The sequence below is a fragment of a genome, unplaced genomic scaffold (genome assembly GCF_019419815.1).
Source record: "Pyrus x bretschneideri cultivar Hongxiangsu unplaced genomic scaffold, Pyrus_bretschneideri_v1 Contig48, whole genome shotgun sequence".
NCBI lineage: Eukaryota > Viridiplantae > Streptophyta > Magnoliopsida > Rosales > Rosaceae > Pyrus > Pyrus x bretschneideri.
In genome coordinates, this window is record NW_025999785.1 from 2,156,115 (window position 1) to 2,183,017 (window position 26,903).

Genomic DNA, 26,903 nt, shown 5'->3' on the forward strand with positions numbered 1-26,903 from the left:
CAAACATCTAGCATATGAGTTAATTTTCTGGTCATATTAGGTACCTAGCTACCAAATGGCTGCATAAATCACATGTCATTATGTTTCTTATGGCATAGAAATTAGGCCATTTTTGGAGTCCCTGACGCTATCCCTCTCTCAAAACAGAGTCCACGTGATTTACACCCAAAACTCCAATGTCCTCATTTCCTATAAAGCATTGCCTTTTACCATCTCCAACTAATATAAACTGAACTCCCTTCTTCTTTCTCTCCATGGCTGAGGTACCATCCTCCGAGCAACCACACTCACCGCCTTCCCCTCCCACGATTCTCAAGCACAGCTCGAACCAGCCCGTCCACCAAACCCTAGCCAGTGCGGCCAATCTCGCTAACCTTTGACCAACTGGCACAGTCCTTCCATTTCACACCCTTATTCCTACTTTCTCCAACAATGGTTCTTGCCAATTTCCAATATGTACCTGTTTGGACCCGATTTTACACCATCGTTAGATAGAAAAGTGAAGATAATTTTGTTGAAGGATAATATTATGATAATTATCTTTTAATGATTTATTTTGAAAGATGAGATATATATCTCCATGCTGGAAACACGGCGGCACAATTCAAGTTAATTTGGATGTTTGGCGTGTGAATGTGTGGATGAGATCAGTTTAGTTGACTGACGGATTCAAGTGGTATGCTGCAAACTGATTATTATCCATTTAAAGTACGTTGATAATTAGTAAACAAATGAATTTGGAATTCATTTAGATGGAGATCAGGATGCATGCATGGATGAGTTTAAAGGTGATGGAATAGCCTAGGTAGGCTAGGCTTCTGATGTGATGTGATAAGCCTAGATAGGCTTTTATTTTGTTTGCAAAGTCATATAGCAATCTGAAGGATATGTCTTGGCAATCTGACATGGATCAATTTCAGTTTCACAAGTTAGAGTTGCAGTTGGACTCTATTAAATTATTTAGCCGTGCTAAGCGGGAGATATGAATGCTATAAATACAAGGTGCATGGCAACAAATAAAGCCCCCTCCAATTCAACACACAAAAATGCCATGCGCAAACTCTCGTTTTACGCAAAACCTCTCAACAACCTTGAGATTTTTATTTTCTTTTCTCGCCGACACATCTTCAGTTTGGATAAACAGCACTGTTGTCGTAGAATCAGCCGACCACATAGCATTGCGTCGAGGCCGACTGGTTATTTATCCAAGTCTCAGTCGAGAAGGATTTTCGAATCCTTATTGGCAGAGGTCATCTCATTAGCCTTCTCGGCGAAGTGAGGTGTTACAGGTTACTATATTCGGCATATTGAAAGCCGAATTTGATATTGAACTTTGCAAAACTTACAGCCTTGTCTTCAGACTCTATAACACGAAGGCCAAGACGTGTTCCTTCCTCGGCCGCATTCGCAAGATCAAGAAGTCAGCAGTGTACCCAACACGAATCAACACATTTTACTCCCTGACCAAGCTTGGCTGACGAGTTGGCACACCCCGCACACAACCAAATGACATAGTTAGTTTATTGATTACTCGGCCTGCGTGCCATTTAGGCTTGGTAGTTTTTAGGGTCAACAGTACCTCACATCATGTGTCACTAAATTTTGTGCTCTCCTTTGTTTCTTATTTTCGTTTACCGATAACTTCATGGATAACTATCGAAAATTCTACTATGGAATTGCTACATTCAAAGGCATGTACATTTTCAACTGCAGTAACGCCGAGGACATGGATAGGGACTTGAAGAAGCATAGAATAAAACAGTGTTCTAAAAATCAGTCTAAGCGCTAGGCGATGGCTAGCCATCGGGATTAACTCTTAATCGGAAGGAAAATCGGCAAAGGGATTAGGTAGGCGTCAAGGCGGCCTAGGCGCCCCTTGGGCAACCTAGACGGCCGACTGGTTGGCCTAGGCGGTCTGGAATCTCAATTTTTTTCTATTTTCGAACTTGAGAGGATGAATGCAGTGCGTTCTAAACTTTCTGGGTTGTTGGTTCTATGTTCTTGCGAAGATGAAAAAGGAAGAAGATGAGAAAATAAGTTTCTCTCTCTTCCTTTCATTCATGTGACCACTCTCAAACTGTTCTTATTAATTTTGTCCAATCACATTTGTACAGCTAGCATCAAGATAATTTTTCAAGGAAAAAAAATGAGCTGTCAGTATCTAGCTATTGATTATTCTCATAAAAAAACATGGGATGTGAGTCCTTCGGTGTACTTTTGCTATTAAGTATTGGTGTAGCTCCCCATCTCTATGCGTCCAATGTCTCACTTTGCATTCTACACCCACATATTTGACACCTTTATCTCTTTAAAGTCTATATTACACTCTTGCATTATTTATTTTATTCTTTTTCTTTTTATGATCAGAATAAAATCAGCTTATATTATACTCTTATGTTAAATATGTATATTTTTTTTAAATAACATCTTCCTCAATATTTAATCATCTACTATAAATTTAACTAGTTCATATGGTATATAACATATTTATTCCAAGATTACAAGAATAATTTTTTGTAAGTATCAATATGCACTTATTTACAAGATATACAAGAAATTTACCTAAATCCTCATAGGCGCCCTCCTAGATCCCTCTTAGCCGCCTAGGTGCTAGACGTCAGCGGACCGCCTGACTGGCGCCTATCGTTTTTTAGAACCTTGGAATAAAGTTCATAGATTTTGTTCACGCCTTTATGTCACTGTTTGTGTTCTTGGTTTTTGATTTCAGCAACTCCAGTGTGCAAAGCTCCTTTTCTGAACTGGGAATTAGTGAACTAACCATGAATTTGCCACTTAGAGCTAGAAAATTTGTCGAGTTTCTTGTTCACAATCTTTCCGACTACTTGTAGAGGGATCGGATGCGTCTGCTTATGCCTATTCAGGTCCTGCATATGGTAGTAAGCATTAAGCAGTCAAAAGAAAGAGCTGTAAATATTCTATGCATATTGTATATTTTCCATGCAACTGCTTATGCCTATTCAGGTTGGTTCTCTTCCTCTCTATGTCTGAATCATATGGCCTTGCTGCAATAAACTATTGGCTATATGCTTTAACTTTTTCATCACAATTTGTGGCAGTTGTTAGGGTTTCTACGGAGGTAAAAGAAGATGTGGAATTAATGTTGGTTGTAGATATTTCGTTTGAAGTGACCCCCACCAAATTTTGTTTGAAATTAATTTGGGTATTTTTAAGGAAACTTTAACGAAAAGTTCCCGGTACTGTTCACTTTAATGAAAAACCACATTTTTCCACTAAAAAGTAAATCTTGGTACTATTCATTTTACCCTTTATTTTGTCTTTATCGTTCAAATTCAAATTTTTCAAGTTCTTTTCATTAGTTTTCCTTATTTTAAAGGAACAAATGTTTGTTGGTGGCTGTCTATGGATCATGGATTTTTCTTTAATAATTTATTTATAATATTTAAACTTCCTAAGATTTGGATTTATGTTTGGTAGTTTTCTGATTCATGTTTGTATTTCGATTTTTGAATTGCAATTTGCAGGTATGTGAATCGTAAGTTTAGCATTTCAAGGCATATAGGATACGAACTTATGTTGATAATAGTTAGGTGGGATTAGAGGAGACAATTGGTGAAGGAAATTGGGATTGAATTTGGTGTGCAGCAAATCAAGTGGTTCTTAGTGAAACCCTTTTCTTGTTTTGCTTATATTTTTCATTGAAAAGGTTTTTACTATTTTTTTTGTATGAGTTCAATTGTTTAGATTTACCCAAATCATATATTGTGTGACAACCCGTTCCAAATTTTACGTTTTTATTTTATTTTAAAAGCGTGAATTTACGAAATTGCCCTACAGGCAAGGACTTTGACTTCCGTTGACCATCGACTTGAAAGATGTGGGACTTATTCTTTTAGCATATCCTCGTAGTACTCATTGGTACGAACATATAGGCGAAAGCCGTTTGCGAGTCCGGATTATAACGGTATAGTTACGGACGTTCGAAATTGGTTATTCAAGGTGAGTGTTTATTTAAATTAATGGAAGCCCAATCAGAAAGAAAGAAGAAAAGAAAAAAAAAAAAAAAAAAAAAAAAAAGAAGGGAAAAAGGCTTCCCGTGCACCCATACCCGCACCACCGCGAGACCATATTCCAAGGCCGATTCCGGCCAACTCCGGTGGAGTTTTTCGATGCCACCACCACCATTTTGAAGCTCTCATTCCCCTCTACAAAACCCACCCAAGAACCACCTTGATTGACCACGGGATGTAGAGGTTTGAGGCCACGAAAGTTGACGAAAATCAAGGGTGCTCCGGCCACCCTTTTCCATTTTCCGGAAAATCGGCAAAGCGATGGCCGATGCCACCACTTGGGCTTTGTAGCCCATCATCCCAGGAGCAAAACCCAACCAACCTTGACCCCGTTGGACCACCGTAGACGACGAATCGACGTCGGGAAGTTTTAGGCACCGCCGGCTTCGTGGGCAAAATTGACCATCTTCCGTCCACTTTTGGACTTCGTGGCAGGTATGAAAGTTGCTCCACTCACTGAGATCTTCATTTCTGTGAAGTTTGATAATTTTTGGAATTAGTTGGATTTTCCGGCGAGTCGGGGCGGCCGACCGCCACCCGCGGCGGCGCGTGCGGCGGCGCGTGGCCAGTGGGCCGCCAATGCTATTTTTAGGCTATGTCAAATGTCTTGAATTCAGTTTTGTCATTTGAATGACGTAGGTTGATCGTTGGAACCTAAATTCGTTACAATACGTTACTTGATAAAATGTGAATCAATGATCCGACCGTTGGATCGTCACCAAAATTGGATACATTATAATACGTAATATTTAAAGATCATAGGAATTTACGGATCGGGAATCCGACTTACGGATCTTCCTGAATTGGATTTGTAAGTTAGTAAAATAAATGTTCACGGCCACTTGTTTTAGGCAATTGGCGGAGATCTGACCGTTGGATCGTAATGAAATTTTAATATGTTATTCTAGAAACATATTGTGGATCGTTGGAAGTTGCGGATTGGAAATCTGATGTGCGGATCTTCCGGGTTAGGTTATACAGGGTTGTAAACCCTACCGTTGATCTTTGATCGACGGTTGACTTGTGGTCAATGGGTCTCAAGCTATTTTAGAATGTCGTTGAGGTTGTGTTTTATGTGAATTACATATTCTACAGATAAGAGTTCTGAGATGTGGTTTGATGATTGGTCACAGGGACCAATCATTCAGGACGCCTCGATGCGTGCGCTAGAGAATCATAGCGTGAACTCCAGGTGAGTGGATCTTTTCCTTTTTATTATGCATATTATTGAGAGTTCAATCGACACTTTTAAATTGATTAGGTATATTACCTTTATATAATTATTGTGAATGCTTAAAGTACCTATATGAACTACGAATGGCTTGATCCCTATTTAGGGTACGTAGGCAGTCTAACGAGACGTTAGATGCAGCCATAAAATATTTGAGACAAAAGCCTTGCTTGGGAAATTGAGTAATGCGAAGGAAATTGGTAAAGACAAGTTTTAGTTATTGTGAGTTAGTTAGTTAAATTAGATTTGATTGGGTTGTCATGAATAATTATCCTTGAAAATAAGTAGTTCGGGAGTAGGGCGTTATTGATTGTACACTTCACCCTATATTGTTTATAATTGAAAATGCTACGGCATGGTTTTGTAGTAGATTGCATCATGATATGTCTAAATGTATATTATTTGCATATAATTATTGGGAATGCTTTCAAGTGCAAATGTGAACTCAGGACACCCAGGTAAGTTCAGGTGAGTTTATGGTACTAGTTGAATCGATTGCGTTATAGCATGACTACAGTTATGAGTTAGGCAACTTCGATACGGTCGTACTGGTTGTCATGAGTTGCACATGTTATATTGAGATGCATTGAGAGCTCATAAACCTGCACCTCGGTGTTAGTGCTCCCGCCCGTGGCCAGGGCACAGTCCTTCACGTGATGTTCACCTCCCGCACCTTATGCTCACCTTGGATCCAAGGTAGGTGCACAGTCCTGTCGTACAGACCACCTTAGGTGGTTCCGACTCGTAGGTGACCCGCGATTATTCGCCCAGTCTTCACGTGATCGTAGCACTTGAGCGTATTTATTTACACCCAGTCCTGTCGTACAGACCACTTTAGGTGGTTCCGACTCGTGTGCAGGTATACTTATTGAGCTATTGGCTAGCCAGGATTGATGAGATATGGATAAGTCGTATAGGTCACTATAGGTGACTCCGACTTATATGCTAGCCAGGATTGACGAGATATGGATAAGTCGTATAGGTCACTATAGGTGACTCCGACTTATATGCTAGCCAGGATTGATGAGATATGGATAAGTCGTATAGGTCACTATAGGTGACTCCGACTTATATGCTAGCCAGGATTGACGAGATATGGATAAGTCGTATAGGTCACTATAGGTGACTCCGACTTATATGCTAGCCAGGATTGATGAGATATGGATAAGTCGTACAGGTCACTATAGGTGATTCCGACTTATATGCTAGTCATGATTGATGAGATACAGATAAGTTGTACATGTTATTTTAGCTGACTCTGACTGATATATCCCTTTGTATTTGATTTAGTTCATTTGGCCTACTTATTAATGTATGGTGGATTTGACGGCAAACCGTGGTTTTGGTCATTTCCTAGTATGGTTTGGATATATATATATATATGTTGTACTATTTTATGGAAAACGATACGGGTTTTACATTTAGGGGCATTACTTTCAGAGAGGTAGTAACTTGGGAAGCTTGGTTTTATTGCTTACTCACACCTTCTGTTTGGTGCCCTCCAGGTTTTAGCTGCTGAGTTTATATCGACAAGAATCTGTGGCGAATCTTAGTATTGATGGATATTTTTTGAGGGTATGATTCTTACTCACATTACTGTACTTTACTTATGCTCTGACATCGCGCGTGAAAATGGGTTCGCTCCCACTCGTAGCGCACTCTGGTATTTATACACTTTTGGAATCAAATTCATTCACTTTTTATACACTATCACATTTTATGGCTTCGTCACCTTCCAGGTGTCGGCCAGCACAGCTCGATTCAGGGTCCAAGTGGACTTCCTGGGTCGGGGTGTGTCATATTGCAAGGCGGCTTCCTTATAGTTTGTATTAAGCTGATTATTTGAACTCTCTACTAAATCTTTTGCATGTAAATGGTTTGTAAATACACATCAATTATTATTTTTTGTATGAAAATAGTTCTTTGTACAAAAAAAAATTATATGGTTTTTAATCCCGCAGCCTCGCGCAGGTATCATTTGCTAGTAATTAAACTTAAATGATTTCCAAAAACTATTAACTTTTTCTAAATACTTTAAAGGTTGATAAACAGCGTGAATGATTCCGATTATCTCTAACTTTATAATGAAATTGATTCCAGTGTCAAATGTAGAATCTGTATAAAACGGGGAAAAAAATACTATAATCTCTACTAATTAATAAAACACTCATTGTCAACCAAAATTCTATGAAATTACCAGTTTAACCTTCTAATTAAAACGAAACATGAATAAGAAATATGGAGCAGAAATGTAATTTCACATAATCAAATTTTGCTGTTTTTTTTTCAAAACCTTAGCTATATGTAATTCTAATATATCTATAATTAAAAATTAATTAAAAAAAAAAAAAAAAAAAAAAAAAACTTCCCACTCTCACATTCTCTATCACTCTCTTCCTCTCTACTTATATTTCAAAAACAAAAATAGAAATTTTTCTCACACACTTTGTGTGTGTCCATATGCTAGTAGAAAATGAAGGAAAGAACAAAGAAACACTGGTACTGCTAAGGAAACTAAATTCGTAAATAAAATTTTATAAACTAATGATATAGAAGTTGATAATTAAATTCGTACTCATTTATTATTAATGATAAATCATTTAATTTGTGAATTCTTAAAAAACAAGTAATTGTGAAGAGAAGTTGGTGATGAGGATTGCGTTATGAAGGCTAGTGGAATATAAAGGCAGATGTCCGAGGCCATCCTACGTGGGACCCGGCATACTTTGCTCCCTACTTTCCATCACGATTCACTACAGCTCATATAATTTCTCTCCTTTATTTCTTCATCTTTTATACTTTTTTTTATAAGGGAATTGTTATTGATATTTTAAAAATCTAATTCAATATTTTAAATTTTTTATATTTGTAAAGAAAAATGCATGGATAAGAAGTGTAAAATGAAATTTTTGAAATGCTAATAACACTTCTCTTTTATAATTGGGATCGTTTTCGAATTTCTATGTTTGGAGTTAACGAACATAAAAATCCGAACCATTTATTTAAAAAATTTACAATCTTTATTAGTCTATTCAACTGATTCGCTTTACATAATTAAAAGTTCATATTTCTTTCTTTCGTTTAAACGACTCTGATTTTATATTCGTTAACTCCGAACTAAGAAGTTCGGAAAGGATTTCCATTTTTTTTTTTTTTTTGCCACGCTGGCGCTCTCTTCACCATTCTTCCCACTAGCACCACCCACTATACTCTCTAACTTTCTGTTTCTACCATCATGCATTTTGGTTGCCCTATCTTTGGTGAGAGGTCTATATTTTAATAGCATTCCCACTCCTCTCTTTCCTCGCCATTTTTCCTTTGCAAATTACAAAACCGAACCTATTTTTTCTTCTTGCTTCTTTTCTATGTACTACTACTACTGCTATCCTCTCCTCCTCCTCCTCCTCCTCCTCCTTCTATTCATTTCTCTATTGAATCTATATAAAAATAATAAGCTTACTAATATTATAATTGTTTTAAACCCAATTATGATGATTAGCTTTTGTAGAAAGATCACTCCTCACTCTATCCCTGGCCTCACCACAACAACTACTACCACCGCCACAACAACAACCTCCATTGATGGTCATGAAAAGCTCCCATTAAAATGTCACCGTTACATTTCTCCTTTAAGTTCTACAAGATCAGGAGGAGGAGGGTTACTGGGGTTGGTTGCTGCAACCGAAAACGATCACGAAAAAAGTCAAACTTTTGTTTTGGAATCTTCATCCATCAAATCCTCCTCATCCGCCGCCTCCTCCTCGTCATCACCATCAGATTCATCAACACAAGCTTTGCCGCCGGTGGTGTTTGAATTTGGAAAAAAGAAAGATCCAGGTGGGTTTGGGTTCATAGACGACATAGGAGGTGGCGTGGACGGCTTGACGTCGTGCACGGAGAGTCTAGGGTTTGAAAGTTCGAACGAGAGGCTGGTGGACGATCATCAGATCATTGAAAGAATCAGCCATGTTCATGAGAAGGTTGATGAGAATGATCAAGATGGTGTCGAGGAGGATGCATGTTTGAGGATGCTGAGGCACTCGATGAAGAGAGCGCCGAAATGGACGAAGATGGGGGAGAGGAGAGTGGAGCCTAAGAAGTATCCTCCACCGCTTTCATCGTTGAATCAAAATGGACACCCTAGGTATTATCTGAGGCCTGAGAGGAAAGATGGGAGGTTGGAGCTTACGGAGGTAAGGATTTATAGGCCTGAGATTTTTAGAGCTTATCGTGAAGATGGACGGTTGAGATTGCATCTTGTTAGCCACGAACCTCACATTCAAGAAGAGGAAGAACCAATATTAGAAGGCATAGAAGAAGTACAAGGAGAAGAAGAAGCATTTCTTGATGATGAGGAGGAAATTGTTGAGGAGGAGAAGGAGGAGGAGGAGGAGAAAGAGGAAGACAGTGTTGGTGGAGAGTGGCTGAAGGGAGGAGCAGAAGGGTTTCGGCGGTGTCAAAATCTGGTGAACCACCACCATGTCCATCACCACCACCACCACCACCGCAACTTGCCTGTGTGGAGCCAGCAGCAGCATTGCGTGACAACCAGGTGATGATAGCATGATCTCATCACTTGGCTAGCAGATCAGGAGAACATGGCATGATGTTCAAGTGGCAGCGTTGAGAAGGAGACAAGTAGTTAATTAGGGCATTTCCTCGAAATTAGGGTTAAAAGGGCCAGCTTAATTAATTAATGGTAGAGAGGGCACATTTTGGCTTAGCCAAATTGATTAAAGCAGATTGCTCTTTCTCTGTATTAAGTTTGAATTTACTCATCATAAAGTTTAGATGAATTTATCATGGATTTCCTATTCTTTGTTAAAAAAAAAAAAAAAAAAAAAAAAAAACTAATCCGGTCGATTGTAAATTATCTTATGTACATGCTGATTAAGTTGATTAATTAGCATTAGTACTATTGTGAATGTGAGTGAAATATAAATTGCATGGTTGACGTGTCTCAACACTTTTCTGCCAATTTAATGTGAAGACGGTGTGAAATCTCTGCCGTTGACAGCAGGCAGGCTCTGCAGATGAAGACTCTGGAAACGCAGAGGCCCAGAAGGCCCTAGCAAAGAAACACACATGCACAGATGATCATATCACTTTGCGTTTCCCAAATTCCGGAAGTTTCTGTTTTTCAGACTTAAGATATATTTATATATAGCACGCTATTTCCACTTATATTTCCAATGCAATCTGCTACTGGTTTCTGATTTTTTTTTTATTTTTTATTTATGTATTATTAATGAGGTCAGTTGATGTTAGTTCCACTGTTTTTCGGAGAAATTTTTCATTGCGCGTGTAACATGATACTGCACATTAAGTATCACAAGCAATTAGTTGAATTATTTTTTAAAGTATTTAATCAATTATCGTGATACTTCGTATACCAAACAATCTTCTTATACATTTTAAAAATAAAAAAAAATTCTTATTTTCTTTCACATACATGATACATCATCCTCTATTATATTATCCGTCCTATTTTGCACATGGCAATAATTTCAAATATCCACACTCGATGATCTTTTCATGCAGATATTTCTTTCAAAAAATATATATTATATGGAATTAGATAAGATGGCTTAAAATTTTGATGTTCACTGATTAATTGAGACAAACAAATTGATGGATAAATTGACCACCAGTACTGACAAGCACTAGTCTAATACCAAGTTGGTCGTTTAGAATTTGAGTTCAGATCTTCAGCATTCATTTTGTGTTGCCTTCTTTGTGATCTTTTTATTGATTGACACGTTTTAATAAACTTAACTTTTCTTAACTTTGTAACCATAATTTTAACACATATCAATCTGCAGTGATTCAGGTGACAAAGAAACTAAACACAAAATGGATGGAAAATGTTGAATCTCTTAAAATTTGGTGATTATATGTTGCACACGTGTTGAAGTTTGGCTGGCTAGCTAGTTAGTTAACTAAAAATGCTACCTAACCACTCATGAGCTTCATGGGATTCGTGTTGAAGTTAAGATATGTGCATGCATAAGTCAATTATCTATGATTAGAATGTTGGCCCTATAATTTGGGTGACAAGTGGTTCATATTTACTACTATGTAGATAAGCTTGAGCTAATAATATTGTTATCACCACCAGTCAACTGCAGAGAAAGGGATTGAGAGGGACTTGTTGCGAGGTAACGTACAGATTAAAGACAAAAAATATACAGGAACGAAATTAAAATGGTTAGGGTTTTTCTGGGAATGGTTTTGACTGCTAGTCTGCTACCATTAAAAGGTCGGAAGACTTCGACCAACAAAAAATTCATTGCCAGCTATACAATACGATAACAGCATCGTAAGAGGCATACATCAATTATATATTATTGACTAAAATCTATACATACTCATAATCGTGGTCGTTTGATAATCATTCTGTTTTTTCGGTTTATTTTTATTTTTATTTGTTTGAAATAGATAGTATATATATTGGAGAAAAAATGATTAAGAAAGGTGATGAGAGAATAAAAATATAATTTGATAGTAAAAACAACTTACATCGTCCTTTGATTTTTAGTTTTCATTTTGCGTTCTCTGTTTGTGCATTGCTCCTGCATCGCTTCAACTATATCTTTCCTTCACGCTTTTGTATCTTTTATTTATTCCAATGTATTCTCCCCCATTTCTAACGTAAAACTTAAAACAAAACAAAAAGGATGATTATGAAACGAGCCTTAATAACAATTTAATTTATAAGTTCTTTGATCATTGCAGTTCTTAATTTGTTACAGCATATTTAACTGGTTAGCAAGTAGATTTCAGTTTATGTTATTTGCCAAAGGAATTGATAAATAATTAAACAAAAAAAAAAATCAGTGGAACAAAAAGTTAATTAAAGGCGAAAAAAATGAAATAAAATAAACGTCGACAGCAGGGTTCGAACCTACGCGGGCGAAGCCCAACAGATTTCAAGTCTGTCTCCTTAACCACTCGGACATATCGACACTTATGACTATCCTCGCTTCTATCATTATTTTACAAGTTTCGAATTCTATTCATACTTTTACATTTGAAAGAAACTATCATGAATCGACTGACTAAGAAGAAAGTTAATATCAGGTAGTGTTCACCCAAGGGATAAATTTTGAGCACTGAAGACATCAATGAGTAAGATTAAATTTATTGGGATTGTGGATGAGAATTACTGGAGTATTGACCGTTGAATTCACGATTGTTCAAATATTTGTCCCTTGTTAGTTTCTTAAGAAAGTGCTAAGAGTTGTACATCATCTCTAGACTATATATGTAGGAACATAACATCCCCTAAGAGCCTGTCAATCAATTGTGTTGTGTGGATGTGGTTGAGTAAAAAAATAATAATAACAAATTAAGGGGCCATTTGTTAATCATTTTGTTTTTTCAGTTTTCATTTTTTGTTTTGAAAATTAAAATATTGTTTGGTAACTATTTTCAGTTTTCAAAAAAAAAAAAAAATGGAAACTATTTCCTTGAGTTTACAAAGTTTAGCATTAAGTCTTCACGTTATCATTTTTATTTTTTGTTTTTCCAAAAATTGAAAACTGAAGACAAAATTATTAACAAACGGCCTCTAATTGATATAAATTATAGTTAACCATTGTGCTTTTATAGAATGAATAGAAAGGGTCAAGCTAACATTATCTCTTCTTCTGTTTAAATAAATATACATGTTCAATTAAACAACAGCGGGGACGTAGCTCATATGGTAGAGCGCTCGCTTCGCATGCGAGAGGCACGGGGTTCGATTCCCCGCGTCTCCATTGTGTTTTTCCATTTTCTTCTTTTATTCTTCGCCGTCGGATGCGACACTGGGTATGGTGGACTGCTGGTGGTCTGAACCGACACGTTTAATAATTGAAGTGTTGAGTTGGCAGTCGACCCAAGGTAGTCGGTCACCATTTTCACAAAATACACATTCTTTTTTTGTTTGTTATACTTTGAAAAAAATATTAAAAAAAGTCAGACGCGAGTAAAGTTAAAAGATTTAAAACTATCATTATAGATGTAGTAATTGAGGACGACTTTCATATTCGTATTTTACACGATATGTTATGAGTGTCATTCCTCATGCTATTAAATCATAAAATAGTGATCAATGAAATTGAAATGCTTATGTGAATCTTTCCGTGCCTTAAAAAAATAAACTATCATAACGAAACTCGAGCTGTTACTTTTTTTTTTTAATTACAAAAAAGCTATGTTAAGGGAACTAGAGAGAGTCCATAAATTAAGGGAGTGAAACCAAAAGCCAACATTGTCACACTCCATCATTTGAAACTCTGATTTTCCAGACTGAAAATCTTAGAGAGAGAGAGGTCTTAAAATGCAGCAACAAAATTCCAAGGGGAGATTACAGCCAGTTCTACCGAAGCGGATAATCCTAATGCGGCACGGCGAGTCCGAAGGGAATCTCGACCACGCCGCCTACACCACCACCCCCGACAACAAAATCCCACTCACCCAAGAGGGCCTGGCACAGGCCCGGCTCGCCGGGGCCGAGCTCCACCGCGTCGTCTCCGACACCACCGGCGCCGACAGCCCCAACTGGCGCGTCTACTTCTACGTCTCCCCTTACGAGCGGACGCGGTCCACGCTCTGCCAGATCGGACGGTCATTCTCCAGGACGCGGATCATCGGCGTCCGCGAGGAGTGCCGGATACGGGAGCAGGATTTCGGGAACTTCCAAGTGCAGGAGCGGATGAAGGCCACTAAGGAGACCAGGGAGCGGTTCGGCCGGTTCTTCTACCGGTTTCCGGAGGGGGAGTCCGCCGCCGACGTCTACGATCGCGTTTCGAGTACGTCTTTTTTTCCTCAATTTTTGGATTTGGGTTTTGTTTATTTAGCATTTTGGAAGTACCCCAATTGGGAATTTTTGGTTGTTTGTAGTAAAGCTCAAAACTTTTACGTTGTTTTTGTCTTTTGGTGGTTTGGCATTTGGGGAAACATTTAGGTAACGTATGTGTATAAATGCCTCGAACTTTGACAAGGCGATATTCTAAACTACGGGTTGGAGGATTCGAACTTAGGTGCTAAGAGGCGGGCGCACTGCCGTGGTCAACTTTGCCTAACCAATGTCTGCATTTAGAGAGAGAGAGAGAGAGAGAGAGTTAGGTGCTATCTGAATTTTGGGTTTCCATTTGGAGTGGCATATTATGATTGAATGCTTTTGTTTGGGGGAACCAAAACTTGCCCCAAATGTCTGTGCATAGAGAGTGATATTAGGCAAATGCCAAATGATGATTGAAGTATGCATGTGTGGGTTAGGCCAATTGGCTAGCAGTGCCCCGCCCCCTTGCACTTTAGTTCGAATCCCCCTCCTCGTAGGTTTGAGTAGAGTAGAATATCGCTTTGTTAAAAGTAATGATGATTAAAGTATTGTCTTGCACATAATTAAGAGGTTATTGACGAGATACTGCTTCATGGTCCGAAAATGGAAGATGGCAAGAGCCGTAAATGGAAGTTCATTTTAATAAAACTGCCATACGAACAACGCGTACTCCGTGCAGCTATATGAACTAGAACACTAATCTTTGGGAATTCTGTGTATGTTAAATTTATAGCACTGGCTTCCGGTATTATTCATCGTTAGAGTTGTACGATCAGTTTGACATCACTCTTCCTGATGAGATGAATATATGAAGGTTTCGAAATTCTTTTACGCTGAAAAGCGTGTGTATTTAATCATTTATGCAATTGATTGCTGCATAAAAGTTTTGGTTTCACAGATTTCTCTACTGAAATGAATATGTTGCCTAATGAGACAGATGATTGCAGGTTTTCTCGAATCCTTATGGAGGGACATAGACATGAACAGGCTTCGTCATGACCCTTGCCACGACCTGAATCTTATAATAATATCGCACGGGTTAGCATCACGCGTCTTCCTCATGAAGTGGTTCAAGTGGACGGTCGAGCAATTTGAGCTCCTAATCAACCTTGGAAATTGCGAATTTCGAGTGATGCAATTAGGAAAGGGTGGAGAGTACAGCTTAGCAATTCATCACACTGAGGAAGAACTACAAGAATGGGGTCTCTCACCCGAAATGATAGCAGACCAAAAGTGGCGAGCCCGCGCCAACAGGGTTGATTGGACCGAACATTGCCCCTGGTACCTTGATGCTTTTTTCGACCAACTAGCTGAGTCGGAAGAAGACAACGGAGACGGTGACGAAATTTGGCATGAAACTGATGAAAAAATTCCGCAAACGAATTGATTATGCAATTCTTGAACCAAACTGATTCTTTTAGCATATGAACGTAGACTGCACCAGCAATTGGGTTAGGAATCCTTGTGATTTGACCTTGTACTTAATTGTTGTATGTTCATACTCTCGAAAATTCGAAATAGAAATTAGCAACAACAAATTTGTGTTCAAATGATTTCAGCATAGGAAATATTCTGATTCCATTAGAAAACAGATGTTTGATTTGGTGGATGTTTTCTTGATTGAACTCTCTCTCTCTCTCTCTCTCTCTCTCACATTTATTCATTAAGTGCTAAGCAACAAAGTGCAGCTTGACGTTCTTGCTCCAATGCATTTAGAATATTCTAGTTGAAGGGAAAAAAAGAAATGAGATGAAGCATTTGACAGGGGATTGGGTGTGAGAGGAGAAACTTTAAAATGAAACTAGGGATATATCTCGAAATTAGTACCGCTCTCATTACGTGAGATGTTTCACGTGATGAGACAGATACTAATATATCACATGATGATAGAGAAATTAATGTAAGTAGTCAGTAGAAAATAAGAAAAATACTAATGTGTAAATATGCCATCGCTTACACAAGAATCTCCACATGAGAGAGAGACGTGATGTAACAAACATTGGCCAAACCAAATTCGATCTTTCAGAAAACAAGGGCTTCCAACAATAATTAATTAGTGTAAGGGTCTCTCTCTTTGTTTCTCTCTCTCTCTCTCTCTCTCTAGAAGTCCAGATCTAGTAGCTCCATCCCCAGTTTCAAGCTTCAGCTGCCGCCCCTTGCCTCTTGCTTAGAGTAGGTGGCAACCTGCTACTCCTTCCCTCCTCCTTCCCTCCTCTCTCCTTTGTCTTTTCCATCTTTTTCCTCCCCTCTCATCTCCTCTGCCCCATCCCCTTCCTTGCATCCAACTCTTCTTCCTCCCCCTTTTCAGTTTCCTTCCTACGTTTTTATTTCCGGTTCTCTCCTGAGTTTATCTCAGTTTTTCCTGAGTCGGATCTCAACTATCCCTTGAGCTTATCTTAGATTGGGCTTCATGCCCTTTATCTGGCGTTTTTCGCCTACTTTTACTGCTTTCTATCTTTTAATTTTCCTTCCTCCCTCCTTTTTAGTTATAATACTCCATCCTCATCCCACCATGTACTCAGATCGGCAGGCTCCAAATAGAAATTGTATACTAGATCCATTACCCCCTTCACTTCCCCTGTCCCAACTGACATGCTGAATCCCCATCGAGGCAAAGTGTTGAGTACTTAACATATCCCCTTAGCCTCACTCTCTACCCATATATTTGCAAAGGTTCATGAAGGAGATGAGGTTCGTGAAGGAGACTTGGTTTTGGTGTCTACTCTCTCGGTTTGAAATTTGGCTTCCTCTAAGGATGTGGCAACGACGGTCTGGTTTATGTTGCTTGAGATTAGAATTATTTTTGTTGTTTATTGTTGCAGCCTTCGGGCCTAAATTTTTTAGGGCCTCCCGTTATCTTGGGTTGCAGCTCTCATTTTGCTTTAACCTTTTATTTTATCTGTTGTTTATCGGGTTTCTTTTGGACCTTGTATTAGTTTTTCATGTAACGAAAGCCCTACCGACAAAAAAAGAAAAACAAGGGCTTCCTGTATTCAACGAAACAGCATCATTAAAGACTAAAGCAGCATTCTTGGTTTAGCCTCTTGCTCCACTGAAATTACCCTAGAAACCTCGGATCTTGTCACGCATATGTTTTGTTTGAGTAAATAAATCGCTGACGAACTGTTTAGCTCTATAAACTAACCCGTTTAAGTATAATTAGGAGCCGACTTCTTCAGGTTAGATATAAACTATCTAAGACTGCAAATCCAGCTGCAACCCCACCTTCATCTGATGAGGAAACCTTTGTCCGCATCAGGTAGCCGCATTGGTCGTTCAAGATCACTTTATCTTTGTTCCTGCATCAATGAAAAACGCGGCACTAAGATTCCACGCCTTTGGTACAGCTTTGTTCGCACATTATAAACAATGCCGACAGAAGTAGATTGCACCCGTGCAAATAAAGAGAAGGGAAAAAGAGAACAGAAACCCGAAGATTTAGTCAGAAAAGTCATATACCTTAAGTAAGCACCGTATACCCCGAGCTCAGATATGGTATCATCTCTATAACATACGCCCTCACGCATCAAGAATGTGTAAGAAACAGTTGGGAATATCCTCTGCATTAGGATATAAGCAGCATCTGCTTCCGACCCTTCCTTCTGCAATTGTACGAGGGCTTCCCTTACGTCATCACCGTAGATATTGTTCCCTGAAGTGTAACAATGACTCGTTAATAATACTTGTCATTACAACAATAGCAGAACAAAGTCTAAATTCATTCACCTCCGCCTTCTCTTTGGGGCTTCATAACAAATGACCCGGGGCTCTCTATTGCCTTTCTGACAGTATCCGAGTCATCCAAACTCCACAATCCTGCAAAGCATTTTCGCAGTTTTGCAATGTCCTCTTTATCATTAAGGAACCTGCTCACATGAAGATGACAAGAAGTTATGACGTTACTGGTTGTAACAATGGTAACCATTCTTCCCTAAAATTATGATACATAACACCAGGAAAATTTTGAACGGAGTTGTAAGCCAGCAATACCTCTCGAGAACGTTAGGCTTTGCAAGTTCTTGTTGAATCTTTTTGGTCCCGACTAGATGATAAGAAATTGAGGGGCACTTGATGGCAGATGACTGCTCCATAAGGAACCTTGCTCTCCACTCCTATAAATTGAGAAACACGGTATTAAAAGCCATATAGCAGACATCGTCACACCCTGAGGTCATATTATGCAACTGAAGTATCATTTTTCTTTTATGAGTAACACGTTAAGTACCATCTTAAGCATATTTCAAAACGCAACAAAGAACTGCAACGAGCAATTACAAGTTTTACACGGCCAAGTTACATCGCTACATGCGTGCAAATTATTTCAAGTCAGGTTAGATAAATAAAGACGCTTGCAAGCAGACAGAGGTCGCTGTACCCATACTTCTAAAAACAAAACATGCAGGATTAGCCAACCAAATTTACCCCCGAACAGACATAGATAAATACATGAATTTACGGACTTGAAATTACTTTTTACCCTTTTTGCGGATAAGTAACTACATTTTCTGCTAGTGAACAACAGATGTTCACCACTAAAGGGAAGAATCTCCCATTATTCTTGAAACAGAATCAGTATTTCAGAGTAAGACTTGCTTACTGATTCAGATGGATAATCAATTGGTGTATACCCAGCTCTGAAATAAACAATTGCAACTTCTTGGCCACCCCTGCAAGTTCAAAGCTTTCTCAGATATTAAAGTCAAAGATATAACATGCTAGATCCACAAATCTAGAAGGGTACATACACAACAAGTGTTCCATCTGATCGAAGCTTCCCCTCTGAATCAATTTCAGCCAATGTTTTCCGAAGAGTTGATACATTATGTGTGTTATACAGTTAAGGAACATTACTAACTAGTTCATTACCAAAGATATAAGCATATAATTGACAATTATATATTTTTCCGAGAAATACCACTTTCACCAACATGAAAGTTTGTTTAGAGCTAAAAAGGATATCTTTCTTTCAACAGAGCAGAAAGCCAGTGTTGGTCATACATGTTCCGCTCTTCAGGCTGAACCACGAACAGGATTATGGACCTGTACATATATGCCGAGTTAACTACTCGTTTAATTGCTTCACTGAATATAGCAGGAGCAGAAGAAGACAGATGAAAAATTGTTTCAGTTCTAACCTGGGGTTATTGTATTCAGTCCAAGCTTTAGCCAAAGCCTCTACAAACCGAGTGGCTGCAGGATTATTAGGAACTCTTCTGGAATCTAATCCAAGATATTCCCCATAGTGATTAAGTAAGCTCCTGTAAAATGAGAGGCTAAGTGTAAAATAAATGGTATTATTTGCGCCGAAATTTTTGGCATTGGAAATATGAGATTTTAACAGATATACACATATCACTAATATACAGGAATAATTTCATTAGTTGAATCTAGCATTAAATTGAGAATTCAGAAATTCATAAACAAACTACGGAATACATGTTAATCACAAAATCTCCTATTACTTAACCTGTGAAGGTCGCTGACAAGACAACCGAGTCCCGGAAATGAAGATGAAATTGTGTTCATCTCTATTTGAAGGAGTTGTTTAGTTTCTTCATCAAGCATATAATCTGAGCGATGTAAACCCAAGCGTATATCCTATTTCAGTAATTAGAAAAGTTTAGCATCTTCACCACCAACAAACAAGAAGATTCTTACACACAAACAGAAGCTAAGTTAAATCAAATCAAATGAACACATGAGTGGCATCCGGAACTACATACTGTAATGGTCCTTTTTTCCGTTGTATCACATCATGGGTATGTATATCTATCACATAACTTAAAATATATGTATCCAAAAGAACTTCATCCAACAAGTTTATAAGAAACGAATCAGTTGCTAAACAAACAACATACGCTCGATTCATTCAACTAAATGAATCACATTCTATGAAGTTCTCCTCTTACAATAATTAGTGTGAAAATGCTGTATTGAAAGTTTACCTCTTTCTTGTTAATCTCTATCATCTTGGAGTGAATATCTAGAAGTCTAGATGTAAAAGCATCCACTTTCTTCGTTCTGCGATTTGAAGATTACAATTAAATTCCTTCAAGAATTGCTCTAACCTCTAGAGCCATTAGATAAAAACTGCAGATGTCATGTATGTTAATTCTCTCTTATCCCCATGCACAATTGTTAAAGTTCAAAGTAAGTTTGTTAGGGGCAAGTTTCTACAGAGATGGTGAGACACACAAAAGGGTATGGCTGTCCTAACCCACAATTGTTCTTACGTGATTACACCAATCTCACTCGATGAGAAAAAGTACCTGGACAGTGAATCCTGCAGAAACTTTGCATCCAAACTCACTCGATCGACAAGTTCATTAAATATGGGGGATAACTCATATGCTTGCTTCCAATGACTTTCTGGAAACGGCATCGGAAACAAAGCAAATGGTGCATGTACCATGCCTACACCAGGTACTTTTCCTGATCTCTGTAATTTACAGCGTTCAACATCAACATCAAATTCAAGAGTTTAAGTTATACGTTTACATTCTCAAAAAAAAAAAAAAAAAAAAAAGGTTATGCATTTACATATTTATTGTAGATTAAAAATTTCCTATAACTTATGGCAACTAAAAGCCTTTAAATTTGATCTAAAAGTAGTGTTCTTTTTCACATACAACTATAAAGAACAAGTTATGTACTTCTTGTAGAAAAAACTTAAAGTGCTTTTGAAACCATAAAATATTTTTTCCAAAAGCGTTTTCATTTTAAAGCATTTCCAAACAAGTCATAAACTAACATCTAATCTAACAAATCGTTTGACAAAAAAAAAAAAAAAAAAAAAGAATCTTCTACAATACATGATGCATCAAATGTTCCACTTTTGCAGCAAGCTAAAGACTTCCAAGACCAAAACAGAAAACACACAATTAAGCCAGAAAAAGCTTCAATTTTGGTAAATTCTGTTCCAATCAGTTCAAAACCAAACAAAAATTCAGCAGGGCAACAAAAACACAGACCTGAACGGACTTGTCACCAACAACAAGCCCATGAAGAGAGCTCCAAACAAGAGCATCATACACCATCTTCTCCACCAGCCCCTCATCAATCCCGTGAAAATCAATCATGGGTCTTTCGGAAATTCCCTCCTGGGTCTCCCCAACTTCAACTTTCCCACCCAAAACCTGAGAGGGTTTCTGGGACATGATCCTCAGATGGGTCTGCAGGATTTGGTGGGTGGAATGGAATTTGAAATCGGGATTTGGGAATCTTGATTGCTTAAAGGCAGATGATTTGGGGTGCGTGAGGAGGAGGGAGTGAGTGGAGAGTGTGGTGGTGGAATGAGAGCACGAAGAATATGAAGTGCCCATGTTTGACCCTTTTGGGTAGTGGCCTTAAAAGTGGCTTTAAACTCATCAACTGGGCTGCGTTGCACACCCGCCATGCCTTTTGCTTTGCAATTGGCAACTCTTTTTCTGACGATTACGTCCAAATTCAGCGTTAAATTTTTCTTATTTTTTCTCTGTTTATGGTTTTAAGTTCTGATTTTGTGGGCTGCATGGACTTGTATTTTCGTTACCCGTCATCAAGATAACAATAAATGAATGTTATAATAATTTTTGTTAAAGATGCGTCGATAGTATCGGTTATAAATTTTTAATAAAAAATAAAATTAATAGATGCTAAACCGGCAATAAGCTGTATGTAAACGCAGTTTCAATGTCCTTTACTGTCTAAGTAGTATTCATCCAATTCTTCGTTTGATTAAGTTTTGTTTGTGTATATTTTACGAGCATATTGGAAGACAAGTAACTTTTTTGTTAATTACCAAACTTCAAGGGAAACAAAAGGCTATAAACATTCATAATTAACCATCTTCATAACATATTTAATCGACTGGTGATGCCAAATTAGTCGGATTCCGTGATTTAGGACACACAATAGAATCAAAGATGATAACAATCACAACAACATGAAAAGCCTTATTGTAGGAGTCCTAGAATGTGACTACGCTCGATTTTGCGTCAAACGTAGTGACATTCTAGAATTATTACAGCCGACGTCACTTGATAGAATAAGACTTTGTTGCTATTGTTGTTATCAACGGATGATAATCTGATATGATTCCAGCTGCAAACCATGATAATAACTTATGAATATGTGGGAGTGGTTGATTCTCAAATATGCCCATCTTCCCGCTCAAGATCAGAACCCACCTTCAGAATGGATCTCAACGGTCTTGGCTCATCTCTTCCCAGCTCTAAACATTTCAACTTTTTCAACGATTTTCGTCTTACCTTCATCACTTCGTCTATGTCCTCCACCCTGTGATGTATGCTAACCATTTTCTTTGGAGCTTCTGCTTGGTGTGCAACCGCCGTTACTTGATCTTGCGTTTGGTATTCTCGAGCCATCGGGCCCACCTTTTGGCCTCTTCTGGTCCCGGCTTCAGAAATGGCTGTTTCGGGGTAGCCTTGGTTCATCGGAGGGCCTAGTTTCACGGTCTTGAAGCGTTGCGAGGCGAGGCTTCTCGTGATGAAGTTGTAGAGCCTTTGGCAAATGCCCAGAAACTGGAAATGCTCCTCTCTTCTATCCATCCGTTGATCTTTTTCCCCTAAAAAATAATTGTGAAACGTCGAATACGACTGCAGAACTGAGGCGAAGATAATGTGGAGTTTTGGATGAAAGGTTTGCTGGTGTGGATACCATTCTTCGGAGTTGTAATTTGAAACTTTGAAGCAAGGTATTCTCTCTTTCTTAAACAAAAAATAGAAAACAAAACAAAGTTTCCTGTGAAACTCGATGGAATGAAAGAGTACCAAAAATGGCATTGCCCTTTCCTATGGAGCAAGACAGAATATCTAGGAAGACATTGTTTGGAAGAATGACATGCCTGAGACGTACTGGAATACATTTCCGATACATTCTCGGTGAAGATACACCTTGCAAAAAGGAGAGTTTCTTTAGAATTGCAAAAGAATAAGGTACAAATAATGTTAGAATGCTCCAAGGATCGATCCCCAAGTGCGTAACTCGGGTTAAAAGTTGAATTCAACAATAAAAGCTGTAGCTACATGCATACAACTAGTATGGTAAACCGTGATATGCTCAGTTTACAAAATTGGGTAACAGCATTTAGTTCGTCATCAACACGGTAGATTTATGGGGATGGATAACTTGCTTAGACAGAAATCCTCCCGCATAGACGCCAGAAAGCTTTAGGCTGGAAGAGAGATTTTTCAAATACCCAGATATCGCGAACAAGGACCTACAGAGCACGAAAAGCATGTCATCATCACTTGGTATGTTTGGTGTTATTGGTAAATATATTCTTGTGCACTGGTTTCTTTTTCTTTTTTTTTGTTTTTTTTAACCAGACATGTACTGGTGTTTTTAAATTTTTATTTTTCTATCACTTTTACCTCCTTCGATTTATCTCCAGCAACAACAGCACCCTTCGAGTCATATGCTTCGAATTTCTGCCAGAAAAACAAAGAGGAAAAAAGAAAAGTAGCAGCAATCTCAGTAAGCTGAAGTTTTGAATTAAAAGCAAACAATGAAAGAAAGCAACATAAAAATGATAAATGAGCCATGAGTCTAGCTGTCCATGTACCTGCTTTGTCAGAAACTCAAGCGTAAGCTGTATGAACACCTTCTCAAGATCATTTCGATCAACGCCAATCTGTGATTAAAAAGTGAATAAGGCATGGCATAAAGTAATTGTAAAGAACAATAAGACACCGGTGCACTAAAATCAAGGAAACATTCAATTGTTCCCAAGCTTATGAGCTACGGAAAAAATGTAACACGGCTTATCAATTGTTAAATTTGCTTATCTTGTAAGGCATAAGAAATAAAAAGCTTATCAGCTGTAAGCCCGTACTAAAGCTTCAATTTCTTCAAGTTTTATAGCGAAAAGAAGCAAAAATAGCTAAGATTTTGATTTCAAAGCAATTTATGTGATGGATTCTAACAGGAGTATTAACTTCGGGGTCTCATGGCAACTAAGAGATGTTAACTAACATAGTCAAGAGATATCTAGAGAACCTATTATACACAAGAAGGACAGGAATACAGCCGGGAGCGAAGAGATGGCAAACAAAAGTATAAAAACAGGAAAATTTCCTTTAACCTAGCAGTTAAAACTTTACAGGTCGATATCAATAATTCACTCGATTTGATGGTTTGAAAGTTTCCTCAACCTAAGCAGCTAAATATTCTCACGATTAGTAAATCCTCTTTTCTGTTTTATAGAAGTGCTTCCATAGTGTGAATAAAAAATTATACTAATTAGACAGCACTTACCAGTCGTGCTCGCAAAGTTCGTATTTTCACAACTGGTTCCACCAATTCCCAGTAAACCTTACTCCAGATGGAATCTCTTTGTTTTATTTCATTCTTTAGTTCCTGCATACGAAAAGATCATAAATGATGTCTCAGAACTTCAATAGAAATTCCTTTACATCAGAATAATCAGCATAAATACAGCAGAAACTTAACAGAAACAAAAAAGTACAGAAGCATACGGAAAACATTTTCTCTGTAACTGCTTTCCTTAAAGTATTTTTGTCCCCGTTTGCCATTAAAGTATTTATCTGGAGAAGAAGGTGAATAGATTAGCTACAGGAGAAACCCATACAACGCAGCAGAAAGAAGCAACACAAAATTGAAAGGACCAGAAAAGCTGGAATATAAGAAATATACAATGCATAAACCTAAGAAAAAAACCGAGAAGTAGATATAAATACCTCCTTGTATAAGTTTATTGCTTCTTTGTAGAATAGATTCTTTGAGTACCCCTTTTTTCTTAATTTGGCAATGGCATATGCACTTTTGAGCTGAAAAGTTAAAAACCAGAAATATCAACCTTAGATGTCAAAATCAGACCTCAATTGACTGAAATATCGATAATTAAGTTCAATCAGCAATCTATATATATTACGGGTTACAATCCCAAACCAAAACATAAAAAGGAGTGGGTTGGAATTTAGAAAAATTCGCGGGAATGAAGGACAGTCATGAAAGAACAGAAGAAAGAAGATTCAACAAAATTAACCAAAAGATTGAATCACTAAAACAAGACAACCTTAGAACTTACCTCTATAATTATATCTTCTTTTGTTCTTTTCCACCCGCTTCTTGTGAACCACCTGATACGTAAAACATCAGAATTTTCATATATAAGAACGGGAGATTGAAAGAAAAAATATAAGTAACCAAGTCTAAAATTATGTAGTGAAACTAAAACTAAGAGAATTTAACGAGAAACTTAGCATAACTAATTTCTATAATTGTTAAAGAAAACAAAGATTATACTATTAATCCGGTGAAAAGTGAGAACTGCCTAAAATTTGTAGTGATACACGGTAGAGTTCCACCAGTTTGCAAGCCTACTCTAATTACCATTTTCTACAAGATCAATAAAATTCAGTTTTGAAATAACTAACCTCTTGAAAAATGAGACTTTTTCACGAGGTGTATAAGGCTCATAGATAAAACCTGGACTCAACATGGCTACTCTAAGAGCACCCTGCATATATCATAAGGAAACCACACATGGTATTATGATCTGTCATGCCAACGAGCAGACGAAGGAAACTAGAAGTTCATTGGTTCTCTTGATCAAGAGCACAAGATGACAGATACAACTCTAACCTTTAAAAATGGATACTTGTTTCAGTAAAGAACTAACATAATATATTAAGAAGAAGCAAAAGCACTGATCATCGTCCACATAAACTGAACCAAAAGGGATTAAATAAGAACAGTTGAGCACAAAGATAACATACCATTTGTCTTGCTTGTGCAGGGGCTTTTACTTGTGTTGATAGTGACCTTGTGTCACTCAAGAAAATCGGAAACTCAACAGCCTAAATGTAAGACAATGAAGCAATAAAAAAAGGAGTTTTAGTAACTCAACACAGCCTAAATGCACAATGAAGTACAATCAAAAGGGATGCTCATAATCCAAATCTAGCATTGGCACCAAACCAATTCAAGTTATAAAGAAACAATTAAAGGGGATGCTCAAAATCCAAAATTAGCATTGGCATCCAAACAATTCAAGTTTTAAGTTTTAGTAATCAACAGCCTAAACGCACAATAAAGAAACAATGAAAAAGGGATGCTCATAATCCAAAGTTTAGCAGTGGCATCGAACCGATCAAGTTACAAGTTTTTGAAACTCACCAGTGCAGAACGCAATGTTATAGAACTTCCAGGAGTCCAAGGAAGGGCCCCATGGCTGCCCTTGGACAAGCAAGACGATACGTTCCGGCAATAGAATCCAGGGACTGATCACAGACAAAAAAGAATGTCAATTTCCAAAAACAAATTGCATCCGAACCCAATAAATCCATAAGAAATTACTCCCCCACTTGCAGAAAAATCAAATTTACCATTTGAAATACCAGCGGCATAGCCTTTTGAGCTTCCAAGCCTGAAAATTCAAAAAAGATTCAATCTTTGAAATACCCATTTCAATTAATCATCAGAAGCATTTTCCTTTCCAATCCAAAGCTTGGAAAAATTGAAATTTTCAAATTGTCAGTGACCAAGCAGGACATTAACCAATCGTTTCTACTCACAGATGGGAGGATTCTGCAATCTGGGCCGTACGATAGAGAGCTCGAATCCGGTGTAAGCTTCTGAAAGCCATCGTTAATCACAAATCTTTGAGGACCCCAATTTGAGTTTCTTTACGTAACATGGAGAGATCGATAACAGAGGGAGAGAGAGGGGGGGTTCTTTAGTTGGCAGACTTCCAGAGTAATAGGGTTTAAGGAGGAATTATACGGTGCTTCGCAGTTATACCACGTGGTCCCCCACCCACACATCCAACAAT

At 37.9% G+C, this 26,903-nt stretch overlaps 4 protein-coding genes and 2 non-coding genes across 6 annotated transcripts; 3 read left to right on the forward strand and 3 right to left on the reverse strand.

Moving 5' to 3' along the window:
• Positions 1-8,356: 8,356 nt before the first annotated feature.
• Positions 8,357-10,087, forward strand: LOC103962897 (protein FANTASTIC FOUR 3-like). Its single transcript, XM_009375679.3, has one exon. It carries the CDS (start codon positions 8,646-8,648, stop codon positions 9,834-9,836), a length of 1,191 nt encoding a protein of 396 aa, XP_009373954.1. The 5' UTR covers positions 8,357-8,645; the 3' UTR covers positions 9,837-10,087.
• A 2,076-nt stretch (positions 10,088-12,163) lies between these two features.
• TRNAS-UGA lies at positions 12,164-12,245 on the reverse strand. Its single transcript has one exon. It is a non-coding gene; the product is annotated as a tRNA-Ser (tRNA).
• A 722-nt stretch (positions 12,246-12,967) lies between these two features.
• Positions 12,968-13,040, forward strand: TRNAA-CGC. The gene has a single exon. It is a non-coding gene; the product is annotated as a tRNA-Ala (tRNA).
• Positions 13,041-13,513: 473 nt separating this feature from the next.
• Positions 13,514-15,729, forward strand: LOC103962903 (phosphoglycerate mutase-like protein AT74). Its single transcript, XM_009375685.3, has 2 exons — positions 13,514-14,075; positions 15,055-15,729. The coding sequence occupies exons 1-2, from the start codon at positions 13,604-13,606 to the stop codon at positions 15,492-15,494; spliced, it is 912 nt and encodes a 303-aa protein (XP_009373960.2). The 5' UTR covers positions 13,514-13,603; the 3' UTR covers positions 15,495-15,729.
• Positions 15,730-17,079: 1,350 nt separating this feature from the next.
• Positions 17,080-21,518, reverse strand: LOC103962902 (glutathione synthetase, chloroplastic). The gene is given in 13 exon segments (XM_009375684.3): positions 17,080-17,406; positions 17,567-17,759; positions 17,834-17,973; positions 18,098-18,219; positions 18,705-18,774; positions 18,853-18,933; positions 19,067-19,147; positions 19,243-19,365; positions 19,575-19,705; positions 20,053-20,128; positions 20,377-20,546; positions 21,079-21,440; positions 21,443-21,518. Coding segments are annotated over 13 exon segments (1,734 nt in total). The 5' UTR covers positions 21,504-21,518; the 3' UTR covers positions 17,080-17,282.
• A 1,484-nt stretch (positions 21,519-23,002) lies between these two features.
• Positions 23,003-26,827, reverse strand: LOC103962904 (39S ribosomal protein L45, mitochondrial). Its single transcript, XM_009375686.3, has 12 exons — positions 26,647-26,827; positions 26,458-26,498; positions 26,249-26,352; positions 25,849-25,929; positions 25,507-25,589; positions 25,158-25,209; positions 24,808-24,897; positions 24,586-24,654; positions 24,365-24,466; positions 23,673-23,741; positions 23,482-23,538; positions 23,003-23,327 (listed from the first exon to the last, which is right to left on the reverse strand). Exons 1-12 carry the CDS (start codon positions 26,715-26,717, stop codon positions 23,241-23,243), a joined length of 906 nt encoding a protein of 301 aa, XP_009373961.2. The 5' UTR covers positions 26,718-26,827; the 3' UTR covers positions 23,003-23,240.
• Between the last annotated feature and the right edge of the window lie 76 nt (positions 26,828-26,903).